This window comes from Salmo salar, chromosome 04, assembly GCF_965601325.2.
Source record: "Salmo salar chromosome 04, fSalSal1, whole genome shotgun sequence".
Lineage (NCBI taxonomy): Eukaryota > Metazoa > Chordata > Actinopteri > Salmoniformes > Salmonidae > Salmo > Salmo salar.
The window spans coordinates 2267457-2285621 of NC_138294.1; the positions used below are offsets into that span (position 1 = coordinate 2267457).

General features: G+C 42.1%; 1 protein-coding gene across 5 annotated transcripts; it reads right to left on the reverse strand.

Moving 5' to 3' along the window:
* Positions 1–2276: 2276 nt before the first annotated feature.
* Positions 2277–17853, reverse strand: LOC123723811 (nucleotide-binding oligomerization domain-containing protein 1). 5 transcript variants are annotated; one of them, XM_082973838.1, is made up of 14 exons: positions 17576–17853; positions 12274–13253; positions 10475–12149; positions 9120–9395; positions 8405–8836; positions 7705–8121; positions 6524–6790; positions 6150–6407; positions 5807–6052; positions 5302–5559; positions 4383–4724; positions 4015–4284; positions 3346–3429; positions 2277–3209 (listed from the first exon to the last, which is right to left on the reverse strand). In XM_082973838.1, the coding sequence occupies exons 2-14, from the start codon at positions 12626–12628 to the stop codon at positions 3128–3130; spliced, it is 4962 nt and encodes a 1653-aa protein (XP_082829964.1). In that variant the 5' UTR covers positions 12629–13253; positions 17576–17853; the 3' UTR covers positions 2277–3127. The 5 variants fall into 5 exon arrangements, with proteins under 5 accessions (XP_082829964.1, XP_082829967.1, XP_082829965.1 ...); XM_082973841.1 differs by lacking the exon at positions 10475–12149; XM_082973839.1 differs by lacking the exon at positions 6524–6790.
* Between the last annotated feature and the right edge of the window lie 312 nt (positions 17854–18165).

The window sequence follows — 18165 nt, forward strand, 5'->3', positions numbered from 1 at the left end:
TTGAAATTAAGTTGTTTTCAAGTCATTTTAACAACCCGAAAATAAATATTTAAAACCAAACGTATATTGGATGTCGGGTATAGTCGTCTTTTCAATTACATTTTGCTAGGTGGTATAGCCCAATGTCAAAACACAGTTTTAATGTGTCCAAATCAATAACCAATATGCAGAAACAGTTTGTGAAATTGAAAACCTAAACATAACATGTACTATCTGCACAAATATCTGCAACAATAATCATATTACCTGTATTTTTTTAAACAAGCACCTTTTAAAATGCACAAGCACCGGAAACACTGTTGTTTTGACAAGTAGCAATAAATCACTGATATCAATTAGGGGGGAAATCAGGTTGTAGGTGCTGTTGAAACTAACACAACTAAAACAACACATGGAAATGGGAGATATATTTTACCTCACTGGTTAGAGGACAACCTGCAGAAGACAGTTAGCTACATTTTGGAGTGATGCCTTTCAATTTAGTGTTCGCTAAACAAAGGAACGCAACACTTATCTGTCATCACTCATCGATATCATGTTGAAATCAAGTGGGGAGATGAGGTTGCACGTCCTGTTAAAACTAACAGCTCAAAAACCACATGGAATCTGGGAATAATGTGTACATCACAGGTTAGAGGACAACTTGTAGAAAACATCTAGCTACATTTTGATTCAAGTGGGCTGCCAGCTCTTTTTTTGTTAACCACTTTTTGTTATATCATATAAATAGTACTCTTTCAACTCAGAGCCTGGATTTTTCCCCTGATGAGGCTAATATCCATATCATGCTGAAATCAATAGAACAGGGGGCAAACGATTAGGGTTCTACATTGTGACATCATTAAAATACTCCTACTACAATGTTAAAACATTCTACATTGTGACATCATTAAAATACTCCTACTACAATGTTAAAACATTCTACATTATGACATCATTAAAATACTTCTACTACTATGTTAAAACATTCTACATTGTGACATCATTAAAATACTTCTACTACTATGTTAAAACATTCTACATTATGACATCATTAAAATACTTCTACTACTATGTTAAAACATTCTACATTGTGACATCATTAAAATACTTCTACTACTATGTTAAAACATTCTACATTGTGACATCATTAAAATACTCCTACTACTATGTTAAAACATTCTACGTTGTGACATCATTTCATTGATATCATGAAACAACTCCTTCATGTATGCATTTTCTGTCACATTGATACCAGCTATAAGATTTCTCTCCTGTGTGTGTTTTCTGGTGTATAGTCACATAGCTAGATGTAGTAAAACTCTTCCCACAATGATCACATCTATAAGATGTCTCTCCTGTGTGTGTTCTCTGGTATATAATCAGATGGGTGTATGTAGTAAAACTCTTCCCGCGTTGATCACGGCTATAAGATTTCTCTCCTGTGTGTGTTATCTGGTGTGATATCAGGTTGCTTGACTGAGTAAAACTCTTCCCACATTGATCACAGCTATAAGGTTTGTCTCCTGTGTGTGTTCTCTGGTGTACAATCCGATGGCTAGATGTCGTAAAACTCTTCCCACATTGATCACAGCTATAAGGTTTCTCTCCAGTGTGAATTCTCATGTGTACTTTTAGTGATTCTGATCTTGAGTAACTCTTCCCACAATCAAAACAGTGGTGAGATTTCTCTCCTGTGTGTACTCGCTGGTGTATTTTAAGTTCTGATGAAGATTTGCAACCTTTCCCACAGTCAGAGCAGCGGTGAGATTTCTTCCCTGTAGGTCTCAAACAGAACAGGCGTAGCCAATGTGATTTATAGGATATTTATTTTTTATCTGGATATTTTCTAACTGCTGGCTGCAATGTTTAAATGTTTTGGCTTTATGTGAACTATTATTACATAGTTAGCAATGGCAATAAACATTTATTTTATATTTGTATAATTTTCATTTAGATAGAATATAGATTAACCACAGAATGATGTTGAGATACAAAGACGACTATAAATTAAATGAAACTGTTCCAGTAAAATGTGAATATGAAAATCCTAACTGGCACCAGATCAGTAGAAATGGTCAGATAAATTGGAAAAGGTTGCCGACTGCTGGTGTAGCCTATTATCAGAAACTTTAGGAGCATAACGTCAGAATGTACAAAGGCCAGCAGCAGCAGGAGGAGTAGGCTAAGGAAGAGGGTTTTTTCTTCTTGTAAGGCTATCTTGATCTCTGGCTCCCTCGAGTCATTTCTGTGTCTTCATTATTTAATCAAACAGCTTGCTTAAAGCATCAGACCAGTTCAGTACATATAGTTGATTTTATTAAGAATGTTTACATATCTCACATTACTCATCTCATATGTATATACTGTATCCTTCACTATCTATTCTTTACTATCTATTGCATCTTAGCTGCTCTGTCACTGCTCATCCATATATTATATATTTATATATTCTCATCTCATTCCTTTACTAGACTGTGTGTATTAGGTTTTGTTGTGAAATTGTTAGATATTACCTGTTAGATACTGCTGCCCTGGCGGATCTAGAAGCATAAGCATTTCACTACACTCGCAATAACATCTGCTAACCATGTGTAGGTGACCAATAACATTTTATTTTGATTTGGACTAAGACCTAACAGCCATCTCTTCCTCTTCCTCTTCCTCGACTAAGACATAACAGCCATCTCTTCCTCTTCCTGGACTAAGACATAACAGCCATCTCTTCCTCTTCCTCTTCCTCGACTAAGACATAACAGCCATCTCTTCCTCTTCCTGGACTAAGACATAACAGCCATCTCTTCCTCTTCCTCTTCCTCGACTAAGACATAACAGCCACCTCTTCCTCTTCCTGGACTAAGACCTAACAGCCATCTCTTCCTCTTCCTCTTCCTGGACTAAGACCTAACAGCCATCTCTTCCTCTTCCTGGACTAAGACCTAACAGCCATCTCTTCCTCTTCCTCTTCCTGGACTAAGACCTAACAGCCATCTCTTCCTCTTCCTGGACTAAGACCTAACAGCCATCTCTTCCTCTTCCTGGACTAAGACCTAACAGCCATCTCTTCCTCTTCCTGGACTAAGACCTAACAGCCATCTCTTCCTCTTCCTGGACCAAGACCTAACAGCCATCTCTTCCTCTTCCTGGACTAAGACCTGATGTTTATTCCAATCTCAAACCTCTTGTCTGTCAGGAAAGCGGTGCTGTTCATGATTCTGTTGTTGAAGAGTCTGTAGAGAAAAAAAGCATTATTATTATTATTTTAATGTTGTTATTATTATCCTCCAACAGTTGTCCTCAGCAACAGACACACCCATATGATCTCACACACACACATGCTCTGCTCACCGTCACACACACCCTTACCGTACGGTGTGTATTGAAGTGTTGGTAGAGACCAGTTGGAGTATTCTGTCAGTCAGAGCATCAGTGATGTCATTGTGACTCAGGCTACGAGAGAGGGAGAAAGAGGGAGAGAGAGAAAGACAGAGAGAGAGAGGGACAGAGCGAGAGAGAGACACAGAGAGAGAGGGAGAGACAGGGAGAGAGAGAGAGAGAAAGACAGAGAGAGAGGGAGAGAGGGACAGAGTGAGAGAGAGACACAGAGAGAGAGAGGGAGAGATAGGGAGAGAGGGAGAGGGAGAGAGAAAGACAGAGAGAGAGGGACAGAGCGAGAGAGAGACACAGAGAGAGAGGGAGAGAGGGAGAGAGATCGGATATTTATCATGTAGTGACATACACACAGTCTTGTACAAATAACCTTGTGGGGACATACAATTCAGACCCTAACCCGTACCTTAATTAAAAACCTAGCCCTAGATCCTAATCCTAAAACTAATTCTAACCCTAACACTAATTCTGACCTTAATCCTAAACCCCCTAGAAATAGCATTTGACCTTGTGGGGACCAACAAAATGTCCCCAGTTGGTCAAATTTTTGTTTGTTTACTATTCTATTCTGGTCCCCAAAAGTATAGTTAAACACATCCACACACACACACACACACACACACACACACACTGAAAGCCACTCACTCCAGGACTTGTACTTTATGCAGGTGTGTGATCAGGGGCTGTAGGTGGTGGTCTGTGAGTTGACAGTGGCTGAGGTCCAGTTCTGACAGACCCTCTGAGTGTTCCAGAACCAGGGCCAGAGATCCACAGGCCTTCTGGTCCAGCCTGGTCTCACTGAGGTCCAGCTCCCCATCCAGGGCTCTGCACAGGGACTCTGTGTGCCTCAGCAGCCCCTCTTCAATCCCCTCACACACAAGGTCCAGCAGCTGAAGTAGCAGAGCTTTGCTGGGGCTGAGAGGACAAGAAGCAGAGACAACATTATGACACAGAGTAGGTCTAACTCCTACTGATAAAGTAGTTGGTCAAATGTTTGTCTTTGTGTGTCTAACCTCAGCTTGACAATATGCAGGATGGGAAGCAGCTCTCTCAGTGCTCTGTCTTCCACCTCACAGTCTCTTAGGATGAGCTGGACCTGGTTCTGGACCAGCTGGGTGCTGTGTTGGTTCTGCTTCAGAACAGAGCTGATGGCCCTGCAGTGGTCAGTGGTCAGACACAGAGCCTCCCCCTGGTCCTGAGCTGACAGGTCCACAGAGGAGGAGCAGGAGAAGTCCAGCCTGTAGTGCAGAGACCTGAGCAGCCATACTGCTGTTGGTGGTGGTGATGGTGCCCCTTGCTGGATCTGAGAGGCAGCACAGCACTGGAGGAAACTCAACAGTAACTTCCTGTCAACACTACAGAGAGAGAGACAGAGAGAAAGAGACAGAGAGTGAGAGAGGATAGAGAGAGACTTATTTTCACAGCATCACACTTTAAAACACTGATAAACACACTACAACTCTGTTAGTCAGGTCAACTCCCAGGCGCTCCCCTTCAATTCCACTCCTAGCTGAGGTGAAGGTTAGTACAATCACTTGAAAAACTACAAACCACTTCCTGGTCGGATTTTTTCTCAGGTTTTTGCCTGCCATATGAGTTCTGTTATACTCACAGACATCATTCAAACAGTTTTAGAAACTTCAGAGTGTTTTCTATCCAGATCTACTAATAGTATGCATATCTTAGCTTCCGGGCCAGTGTAGCAGGCAGTTTACTCTGGGCACCTTTTTCATCCAAGCTACTCAATACTGCCCCCATGTCCCAAAGAAGTTAATCAGGTCAACTCCCAAGGGTTCCCCTTCAATTCCACCCCTAGCTGAGGTTAAGGTTAGTACATTACACTAAGGTTAGGGTTAGAGGTTAAATCAGTCAGGAAGTGGAAAGCCTCATAGTTCTATCCATTCTAGCAGGGTCAAAGAGTGTTAACTAAACCTGAGTTGGAAGACTCTGTCCAGAAGAGGCAGGATGCTCTCTATCGCCCCCGGTGGTATGGAGGTCCACAGCAGGTTGACTTTGACTTGGTGGCTGTGCTGCAGGGTAAAACACAGAGCAGTACAGTCCACTCTGTCCAGCTCTCTGCTGTTCAGGTTGATCCAATGGTCTGAAGACCTCAACAAACTGGACACACAGTCACTGGCTCTACTGTCATAGATCTGTCTGATGGAGGACTTTACAAAGCTGGAACTGGACCTGAACAAACATGGAGAATGGATTGTTGTGGTTATGTCAAGGTTTTATAAAGAATAACTTACATAGTAACAACTGGCTGGATAGGACATTAATAATTAACGTCTATAAATATTGAATAAAGATCTCCCACCTCTTGAATAAAACCATAATGATATTACAGAGGACAACTCAGAACAACATGTCACTGGATACAAATAGTTATTTTATTATTTCCAGAAAGTCCGAATAGAGAAAGAAGTTCTCCCACCTCTTGAGAGTAACTCTTCCCAGAAAGGGGAGAAGATCTGAGATGTTCTTCTCTAGAAGCCGGTTCTTCCTGAGGTCCACAGTGATGTTGTGGGTTGAATGCTGCAGCAGAGAGAGAAGCACTTCCCAGTCCAGCCTGCAGGAGGTCAGGTCTCCACCAACCTTCTCCAGGAACCACTGAGTCAAGTCCTTGTCCTGAGCTTCATACACAACTACAGTCAGCTGCTGCAGAGTGTCTGAGTTCAGTCTAGGAGGTTGGAACATACAGGCAGTCAGAAATATGAAGAAAAACACATGAATGAAGTTACTATTTCTACTTTAAAAAACATCAGCTTCAGACTGACCTGAGAGAGAGAGGTCCCTGGTGACACAGCAGTGTGATGAGAGAGTGACCCTGGATCCAGAAGTCAGTCAGGTCCAGACACTGAACCCTCCAGAGTCTCAGCAGGGACGCCACACTACTCAGAGCCCTGGATAACACTCTCTCTGGTGGCTGGCTGCTCTTTAGGACCAGGGAGAGTTCTGGGACAGTCAGAGGAGTAGCACCTCTCTCTGTCCTCCTAACCAGTCTGGACAGTTTCACTGCCATACCCACATTCAGCCTGGAATGAAAAGACAAACCTTAAGTTACTTGAAACAGAGAAACCTTGTCAGATAAATACTCAGTAGGAAAATCAACTGTTCAATAGACCTGTAAAAGCTGTCTTATTGAACATACCTGAGCTTGTGGAGCTTTGACTCATGTCTCAAAAGAAGTAAGGCTCCTTGGAGAGAGATCTTGCTGGGGGTGAGAGTGAGGTCCACTCTGGAGGCACAGAGACCCAGGACTCTCCCCACAGACCTGCAGGTTTTCCTGGGTAACTCTCCTCCCAGTGACAGGGTGGAGCCCAAGGCCTGGAGGAGAGAGGCCAACTGCTGGTCCTCCTCTCTGGACCTCACAGGGATGGATTCACACACAGTCTGGAAGAACCTGTCATCATCACAGCTGAAACAGCAAAACATGGGGGACATCGAATCAGATATTTAGGAGACAGTGACACATGGATTGTTGTTTTGGCTCTGTACTCCAGCACTTTGAAATGATACAGTGACTATGAGGTTAAAGGTCAGCTTTAATCCGAGGGTATTTTCATACATATCAGGTGAACTGTTTAGAAATTACAGCACTTTTTGTACATACAGTGCCCTGCAATAGTTTTCAATCCCCTTAAGACTTTTTATTGTGTTACAACCTGGAATTAAAATTCATTGAATTTGACATTTTTTTTGTCAAAATAAGAAATGAATGAAAAATAAAACACATAACTCTTCACCACTGACTAAATACAGAAACATCATCGTCAAACTAAGTGGAATAAACATTTGAAATATAATTTCCTGAGAAACATGGTGAAAATACCCTCAAATTAAAGCTGACAGTTTGACCTTTAACCTCAGTCATTGTATCATGTCAAAGTGTACAGAGACAAAATAACAAATGCATCACTGTCCCAATACGTCTTCCTCACTGTACATGAATACCTGCCTGTCATATGGAAACACCATGTCACAGAGAAAGTTACATAATATACATGACATTTGGTTTATAGATTAGATATTCTGAATATAAAGGTTCAGGTTTAATATTACAACATTTCTCAAAGATAAAATTCACAAGATTTTTAAAAGACAAATGTCTAGCATCACATAATTTAGATAAATTAACAATATATCTGTAATATTTAGTAATGCAACATATTTGTTATGTCAGGAAATGGGCTGATAAATGTTACCAGATTCACCAACACTAGACGTTTTATATGTCAAATGTTTCTACAAGATAATAACCACTAGCATCACATAATCACTAACCACCACACATGTTCAGACTCACCTCAGCTGTGAGATGTAGGAACTCACCTCAGCTGTGAGATGTAGGGCAGACACTGAAGGAAACTCCTCACTTCACTCTCTTCATCTGACCAGCCCTTCAGCTCTACTGGTTTCTTCTCTGGTTGGAGTTTCAGCACTTCTAGGAGGAGGGAGGCCTTTCTCTCTGAGAGGTCTATGGACCAGACTGCAGGAGCTGACTGGTAAACTGGCTGTAATGCTGGAAGGACACTCCTGCCTGTTTGAGTCTCATAGTCCTTCACATGTGAGTACAGATCCAGCAGGAAATTACATTTCTGATAGTGATATACTTCAGACAGTGACAACACTTTCTCTACAGTTGTTTGTATGGTTCCTCTCTCATGGAGAGCTGCTTGAAGACACAGATTCAGTAGGAATGTCTTCTCTCTCTTTATCCTCTCTACATTATCCTTCAGTGGAGGAAATCTGAACAAACAGTTTAAAACACAGATGATATACAGGTGAGTGATGAGGACTGATATGAGTAACAGGGTTGGGGAACTGAAAACTAATAGCACCATATGACTCCTTCTATTAAAACAATACAACTATGAATTGGAATTTTGTTCAATTTAAATTCCCACTCAATTAGAGTTTCTACAGGATCTTCATATGTGCATGTATTAAAAAGATAAAGACAGTGTAAAACATAAATACTATCTACACCAGTTCAATGACATATGGACTCTTGTTGGATAAACTCACTCACCTCAGCTGTGAGATGTAGGGCAGACACTGAAGGAAACTCCTCACTTCACTCTCTTCATCTGACCAGCCCTTCAGCTCTACTGGTTTCTTCTCTGGTTGGAGTTTCAGCACTTCTAGGAGGAGGGAGGCCTTTCTCTCTGAGAGGTCTATGGACCAGACTGCAGGACTGGCTGACTGGTAAAGTGGCTTCAATGATGGAAGGACACTCCTGGCTGTTTGATTCCTATTGTACTTCACATGTGAGTACAGATCCAGCAGGATGTCATATCTCTCAGTTTGATACACAGAGAACATTGACAGCAGTGTGTTCACAGTTCTCTGGAGCGTTTCTCTGTGATCTAGTGCTGCTTGTAGACACAAATCTAGTAGGGCTGCTTTCTCTTCTGTTTCCAGTCTTTCAAGGGATCCTCTCTGATGTTGTAGAGGGGTAAACCTGTAACCCATAAAACATAAGAATGTCTATGTTCAGATAGAAGCAGGGAGAATGTGACTGCTGCCTCTTTTACAGACTGAATACTGTTGTCATGTGTGTCTATCTTGTTGTGTTGTTGTAATGTCTTCATAAAAAAATACTAGTATACTAGACTGCAGTATTTACTGTAGTTAAAAAAAATCTTTACAGTAGTATTTACTGTAGTATTTTGGGGGAATTTATTGTAGTATTTACTGTAGTATTCTATAGTAAAGTGTAATTATTTGTTCATGTGGGCACTCACCTGAACTTGCTGATATTTGGTAGACACTTTAAGATGGTTTTGCTGAGAGCTTCACTGAGAACAGTTCTCTGATCCCAGTGTAGACAGAGATGAACCCTCTCTAGACTCTGCTTCATCACTTCTTCTGCTCTCTCAAACACTCGTATTTCACCCTGGACTGGAAGCTGCAACTCATTTCCACAGAGACCAAGTAAAGTGGTGAAGTCCATCTCTGCCTCACTGCTCAGCAAAGTTGTCCAGAGTTGACACAGCATTGATGAATCATCAGAGGATGGTCTTTAAAAGATAATATATACTGATTATTTCAAAGTAGCATGAAACAGAAGTGTTTATAAAACAGTATCTGAATGGAAGAGAATATAAGATATATTTTTTAAGATGGGTTGTTTCATCTCAATATATCTTTCTTTGACTGGTTAATTGGAAATAAACTGGTGAATTAGATAACACAAATATTACCCAAGATGTCTGACATGCATTGAAGGTTCAGATGTATCATCAGTAAACAGATTTGATCTTTAATTCAATGTCAGGTATGTGTAACTGGCTGTAAGGGAGTCAGGCGCAGGAGAGCAGAATGTGGCTAGCAAACGGAGCCTTTTATTTAGGCAAAAACACACGGCACTAAGCACACTAAACACAATACGGGTAACAACCCAGTGCAACCAGTCTAACGTGTGCATACACGAAACAATCAACAATACCACACAAAGACATGGGGAAAACAGGGTTAAATACACAATACAAAATGAGGGAAATGAGAACCAGGTGTGTGGGAAAACGAGACAAAACAAATGGAAAATGAAATCGGTGATGACTAGAAGACCGGCGACTTCGACCGCCGAACAAGGAGAGGCATCGACTTCGACCGCGGAACACCGCCCGAACAAGGAGAGGCATCGACTTCGACCACCGAACACCGCCCGAACAAGGAGAGGCATCGACTTCGACCGCCGAACACCGCCCGAACAAGGAGAGGCATCGACTTCGACCGCCGAACACCGCCCGAACAAGGAGAGGTATCGACTTCGGCAGAAGTCGTGACATTCAAATCATACATTTTCGGAAGTAGCATGAGCATTTTGTCATCTTGACAACTAACTCAGTAAAATGGCTGATAATACCAGTGAATGTTGCATTCCTCAAGATAACTTATTTGCAGGGATATGGGGTTGATTTAATCAGTAGGGAAAAGTCTTGAGACAGTTTTTACATTTACAGAGAGATGTATCCTGACCTCAAATGGTATCAGCTCTGATACAGATGTGACAAACAAGGAATTAAAGTAGTTGCATGAATGGTGATTACCAATCTTTATTTGACTAGGTTAGTTTGAACACAGATAATAACCTTACCCAAGATGTCTGACATTCTTCAGAGAGCCCAGTATCAGCCTTACTCCTTGGTCTGACACAGTGCAGCCGTTCAGGTCCAAGCCAACCTTTCTCTCTGCAGACTGACTGGTGACATAAGAGACTGTACAGCACTGGTGAGGATCAAGATGTTCTCTACTCAGGTCTAGATGATAGTCCAGTTTGTCCAGGAGAAGCAGACAGGCCTCAGTAGACTGATATTCATACAAGCACTGACACAAAAACAGAAGATCTATCTCAGACTCAGGAGCCCCACCTTCTGCATCATCTTGGTTTGTTTGAGATGGAAGAAATGTGTTCACCATTTCCTTGAAGAACCAATCTGACGTCTTCTTGATCTGTTGAGCTGGAACTAGACTGTTTACCAATCTAATATTCCTCTCATTCAGAAGCCCACACAGGAAAGGAATCAAGTGTTTTGTGTGTTTCCATTCTTCAGTCTGGCACTTCTCTAGAACCTCTCTGATTTTGTCTGGATTCTGTAAGAGCCAAAGGGCAGCAAAGAACTCCTGCATTGTGTAGTGGAGAAATGCAGAGTAAGTGTCTGATGCTGTGGGTGCAACCTTAACCATAAATGCCCCCAAGAATGCAAAATGGATACTGCTTTCTTCACAACTCAGTGTTGTCAAGTTCATGTTTTTTTCATTTGTTGCATTAAAAGCAATTTCTGCCAAAGACAATATTTTCTCTCTGTTTTCTTTGAGACAATTGTTGATATCCTTACGTCGTTTGCCACTGTGTTTTTGGATGCAGTGACGGAGGATGTTGCTGTACATTCCAGTTATAGTGCATGTCTGTTTAGAAGCCTCTGAGGTAGGGAAATAAATGCAGGTAACCACCATCAGTGCGTACATTGGGACATGACACAGACTGAACAACTCTAGGTTGTTTAACACACTGCTCAAGGAGTCAAGCTCAGCACTCAGCATCTGTGTTAAGTAAGTCCTAATGGATTCATCACTGAACCCTTTCACCTCCACTCTGAACCAGTCTACGGGCCAGTCTGTCAGGAAGTCTTCAGATTGATCTGGTCTGCATGTGGTCACAATCTTTGCATCCGGGAGGAGGTTCTCCACAAGGTTCTTTACCACCGACAGAGAGGAGAGGTCTGTGATTCCATCAAATATAATGACAACGTTTTCAGAGTTATTCTTAATATCCTGTAACACTTCTTCTTTGCTTTCTTTTGGCTCACTGTACATGTTAAAGAGAAGATCCTCCAGGCTCATGGGTTTTCTGTGTGAAATGTCTCTCACCTCAAAATAGAACATGTAATCTAGTTCTCTGTGATCTTTCTCTGCCCAGAGGTTCAACATTTGATGGGCGACTGTTGTTTTTCCAATTCCAGGTTTTCCAATCAGGAGGATTTTTTTCTCATGTGTTTTAAGCAGCTCGGCAGGGGATGTTTCCTGTTTGGCCATGGGGATGAAGCTCTTTAGCTTTTTAGGCCGAGCTTTCTTGCATCTTTTATTCTTCATTTTAATTTTAGAGTCAGATGAATGCACATCTGTATCTAACACAAGAGGGGTGTAAGAGAAAGTCCCCTCATTTCTACATCTCTCTGATAGGAGACTACAGCTTTGTTTCCATGCACCCTCTGGGATCTTCCGTGCTTTACATTTCAGCTGTGTCTGATATCTTTGACAGGCTATCGAGCCTAAGAAAATGGTCAATAAAAATCGAATTAATGGTTAAATAATAGAAAATGTAAATGGATATAAGTTCTTCTTCAAACAGGTCTATTTTCTGCCCACCAAATCACATACTTCTGCACTACCTACCTTCAAGGATGACAGTGTCCACCTCTTGGTCTTCCTCGAATGGGAAGCAGCTGATCCAGTGGTATAGGTCCTTTGAATCAGATGATGGCTCCGGTAATGTCCTCTGTCTCGTAATGTACAGAATCTTCAGTAACTTACAACATGCTCTTTCCCCCTTTTTAACGACTCGGTCCAGTATTTCTCTGGCTTTGTCACTTCTTGTCTCCTTACTATTGATAACTTCCACTTCCTCACTGAGGAAAACTCTCAGCTGCTGAAGATTGTCAACAATAAGTGTCAGATCCTTGAGCGCTCTGATAAGGTCCAGTCTGCGATCTGTGACATACTTCACAGCAGTCTGTTTAGTGGTTGCCATACTTCACAGCAGTCTGTTTAGTGGTTACCATACTTCACAGCAGTCTGTTTAGTGGTTACCATACTTCACAGCAGTCTGTTTAGTGGTTGCCATACTTCACAGCAGTCTGTTTAGTGGTTACCATACTTCACAGCAGTCTATTTAGTGGTTGCCATACTTCACAGCAGTCTGTTTAGTGGTCGCCATACTTCACAGCAGTCTGTTTAGTGGTTACCATACTTCACAGCAGTCTGTTTAGTGGTTACCATACTTCACAGCAGTCTGTTTAGTGGTCGCCATACTTCACAGCAGTCTGTTTAGTGGTTACCATACTTCACAGCAGTCTGTTTAGTGGTCACCATACTTCACAGCAGTCTGTTTAGTGGTTGCCATACTTCACAGCAGTCTGTTTAGTGGTCGCCATACTTCACAGCAGTCTGTTTAGTGGTTGCCATACTTCACAGCAGTCTGTTTAGTGGTTGCCATACTTCACAGCAGTCTGTTTAGTGGTTGCCATACTTCACAGCAGTCTGTTTAGTGGTTGCCATACTTCACAGCAGTCTGTTTAGTGGTTGCCATTGTGCCTCTGGTTATTCTTCTGAATGTTCATTTGACATGTTTTTCCTACATTCCCAAAATGCAGGATCTACAGAATGAATGAGAATAAAGAAATTATAAGATTACATATGATAATTATTCATGGTTTAAGAAATGAAAATCACCTTTAAGAAAACATCAAACTATAATTAACACGATGGGAGATTTCAAGCGCAGGGCGCAGCAGGTGTTTATTAGTAAAGGACCACAATGTTAAGCGGAGCGACACAGCAGAACCCAAGAGCAGACTCAGATGAGGAAACAGGGATGAATGAACCAAAATATGTATTGTTACACAGAGAGATATGGAGTGCAGATCCGGGGTAGGTCGGAGAAGTTGCAGAAAAAACAGATGTGGAGACTGAGGTTGGAGTTGGCTGAGTACAGTTGTGGCCAAAAGTTTTGAGAATGACACAAATATTAATTTTCACAAAGTCTGCTGCCTCATTTTGAATGATGGCAATTTGCATATACTCCAGAATGTTATGAAGAGTGATCAGATGAATTGCAATTAATTGCAAAGTCCCTCTTTGCCATGCAAATGAACTGAATCCCCCCCAAAAAACATTTCCACTGCATTTTAGCCCTGCCACAAAAGGACCAGCTGACATCATGTCAGAGATTCTCTCGTTAACACAGGTGTGAGTGTAGACGAGGACAAGGGTGGAGATCACTCTTCATGCTGATTGAGTTCCAATAACAGACTGGAAGCTTCAAAAGGAGGATGTGGCTTGGAATCATTGTTCTTCCTCTGTCAGCCATGGTTACCTGCAAGGAAACACGTGCCGTCATCATTGATTTGCACAACAAGGGCCTCACTGGCAAGGATATTGCTGCCAGTAAGATTGCACCTAAATCAACCATTTATCGGATCATCAAGAACTTCAAGGAGAGTGGTTCAATTGTTGTGAAGAAGACTTTAGGGCACCCAAGAAAGTCCAGAAAGCGCCAGGATCATCTCCTAAAGTTGATTCAGCTGCGGGATCGGGGCACCACCAGTACAGAGCTTGCTCAGGAATGGCAGCAGGCAGGTGTGAGTGCACCTGCACGCACAGTGAGGTGAAGACTTTTGGAGAATGGCCTGGTGTCAAGAAGGGCAGCAAAGAAGCCACTTCTCTCCAGGAAAAACATCAGGGACAGACTGATATTCTGCAAAAGGTACAGGGATTGGACTGCTGAGGACAGGGGTTATGTAATATTCTCTGATGAATCCCCTTTCCGATTGTTTGGGGTACCCGGAAAAAAGCTTGTCCGGAGAAGACAAGGTGAGCGCTACCAACAGCCCTGTGTCATGCCAACAGTAAAGCATCCTGAGACCATTCATGTGTGGGGTTGCTTCTCAGCCAAGGGAGTGGGCTCACTCACAATGTTGACTAAGAACACAGCCATGAATAAAGAATGGTACCAACACATCCTCCGAGAGCAACTTCTCCCAACCATCCAGGAACAGTTTGGTGATGAATAATGCCTTTTCCAGCATGATGGAGCACCTTGCCATAAAGAAAAAGTGATAACTAAGTGGCTCGGGGAACAAAACATCGATATTTTGGGTCCATGGTCAGGAAACTCCCCAGACCTTAATCCCATGGAGAACTTGTGGTCAATCCTCAAGAGGCCGGTGGACAAACAAAAACCCACAAACTCCAAGCATTGATTATGCAAGAATGGGCTGCCATCAGTCAGGATGTGGCCCAGAAGTTAACCTGTTGGGGCTAGGGGGCAGTATTTGCACGGCCGGATAAAAAACGTACCCGATTTAATCTGGTTACTACTCCTGCCCAGTAACTAGAATATGCATATAATTATTGGCTTTGGATAGAAAACACCCTAAAGTTTCTAAAACTGTTTGAATGGTGTCTGTGAGTATAACAGAACTCATTTGGCAGGCCAAAACCTGAGAAGATTCCTTACAGGAAGTGGCCTGTCTGACAATTTCTTGCCCTCCTTGATCATCTCTAACAAATACAGGGGATCTCTGGCATGACGTGACACTTCCTACGGCTCCCATGGGCTCTCAGAAGGCGGGAAAAAGCTGAACGATGTAATTCCATCCCCAGGCTGAAACACATTAGCGCGTTTGGCAAGTGCTCTATCAGAGGGCCATTAGACTGAGGCTCGTGCATGAGGGGATAGCATGCTTTTACTTTCACTCTCTTTGTAATAAAAAACGATTTCCCGGTCGGAATATTATCGCTTTTTTACGAGAAAAATGGCATAAAAATTGATTTTAAACAGCGGTTGACATGCTTCGAAGTACGGTAATGGGATATTTACAATTTTTTTGTCACAAAATGCGCCATGCTCGTCACCCTTATTTACCCTTTCGTCCCACCTAGCCCATAGAGGTTAATTGGCAGCATGCCAGGGCGGATTGCAAAGGTTTTGAAAAAGAAGGGTCAACACTGCAAATATTGTAATTGTCAATAAAAGCCTTTGACACTTATGAAATGTTTGTAATTATACTTCAGTATTCCATAGTAACATCTGACAAAAATATCTAAAGACACTGAAGCAGCAAACTTTGTGTAAATTTATATTTGTGTCATTCTCAAAACTTTTGGCCACGACTGTATATTTATCTGTTGCTGCTTTTACTTCCTGGCATGTGTCTGGATTGAAGATGGGAAGGTTAAGACAACAACACCACAATAATGAAGAGGTTCTACCGTTCTGATTCATCCATGGGACCAGCTCAAGCGTTGTAGCTACGCTGCCTCGGCAGAAGGCTAGCGGTCAGAAGCAGATCATAAGAGAATGTCAGAAAAAAGACAACCATCTAGCCTGCTAGCTAACGTTAGCATATAAGATACATCTCAATCATATATAGCTGACATAGCTAGCTGGTCAGGTTGAAGACTGTAAACTCTCCTTCCAGACTCACATTAAGCATCTCCAATCCAAAATGAAATCTAGAATCGGCTTACTGTTTCACAACAAAGACTCCTTCACTCATGCTGCCAAACATACCCTTGTAAAACTGACTATCCTACCGATCCTTGACTTCGGCGATGTCATTTACAAAATAGCCTTCAACACTCTACTCACCAAATTGGATGTAGTCTATCACAATGCCATCTGTTTTGTCACCAAAGCCCCATATACTACCCACCCCTGCGACCTGTATGCTCTCGTTGGCTGGCCCTTTCTACATATTCGTCGCCAAACCCACTGGCTCCAGGTCATCTATAAGTCTTTCCTAGGTAAAGCCCCGCCTTATGTCAGCTCACTGGTCACCATAGCAGCACCTACCCGTAGCACGTGCTCCAGCAGGTATATCTCACTGGTCACCCCCAAAGCCAATTCCTCCTTTGGCTGCCTTTCCTTACAGTTCTCTGCTGCCAATGACTGGAACAAACTGTAAAAATCACTGAAGCTGGAGACTCATATCTCCCTCACTAACTTTAAGCACCAGCTGTCAGAGCAGCTAATTTTAGCATTTAAGATGCATCTTATTCATACATAGCTGACATAGCTAGCTGGTCAGGTTGAAGATGGGAAGATTCAGACAAAGTAAATACGTAAGCGTTTGAAAATAAGCTAATTAATGGGACCAGCGCCGTTGATGGATTCTATAAGATAAGCATTGAAAACGTGACCAGCAGTCAGGACATCTAGTAATAAAGTAGCTGTAGATTATTTAAACTAGTAGCACAAAGAGTTATGGGATATTAGAATCCTCTTGTCTTAACCTGTACATTCCGAACCTGTACATTCCAAACCATGGGAACACTCAAAATGGCCGCCAGTCCACCCATTATGACGTCATTGACTTGAATGATGCGCATGCGCGCATTGTCGTCCTTGGTGGCTCCAACGCGGAGCCTCGAAAATAACTGCAACATTTTATAGGGGGGTAGGCTACTTGTTTCCGAAAATCCTGTTATTGAATATCAATAATCTGTAACTCCTTGTCCGTTGGTCCGGATTCTATCATGTGTGGTTATCTGTAGACCGATAGAAACCGTCTGAACCGAACGTTTCTCCAAACCGGTACCTTGGCTGTGGTAGACAGCGCTCACCACGCGCTTCCTCGTAGCCTAATACAACCAAGTAATAGGTGCCTGTTTGGAGAAGTTCGGTTCAGACGGGTTCTATAAAGATATCCACACACAATCCGGTCCGATGGACAACGGATTATAGATACATATGCCTTCAGTAACAGGGTTTCTGGAAACAAGTAGGCTACCCCACCTAAAGAATTTCACCTGTTATTTTCCGGGCTCCGCATTGTAGCCACCTACTGTAGGACGCCCATGCGCTACGTCCTATACAGGGCTACACTGCGCACAGATAGGTATTTATAAGTTATATTCTTCAAGAATCGTAAAATGAAATGGCCATTGAACAGTTATATTGCAGATTGTTGCCTACCTTATCGTTTAATCATCTTTCTCTCTCCGCCTGAGTGGAGAATAGCAGGGTTCATCCTAATGTTATGTGGATCACTGGATGATTGTAATACAACCTGAAAGGATATTAGGAAACAAATCAAACTAGACTGTAAATGTGTTGTCATTTCCTATAGACAACTAAATCTACTAGACTGTAAATGTGTTGTCATTTCCTACAGACAACTAAATCTACTAGCTGTCTGCTGCTGCATTGACCTTGTGTGTAGTTATACCTATTTTACTTCTACTTTCACTTATACTTCCGTGTATAAAAGTATTATTGGGGGCGGTTCAGCAAGACGCAACGTTTTGGAACAGATATAAAATGCACTATGTTGGAGAAACATGCCTCAGACATTTAGAATAAGAAATCACATCTATTCATGACATTTAGAATAAGGAATCACATCTATTCATGACATTTCTATCTGCAACATTCGACAGCGTTTGGCTACTGAAAGTGGTTTGTTGTAGTAATCACCAGCAGGAAAGCTGTCTCATACTTTCCATGGGTATATTCAATCGTGCAGATCGTAGCAAAACGTTTTGTAACAAAAACGAGCGTTTCTC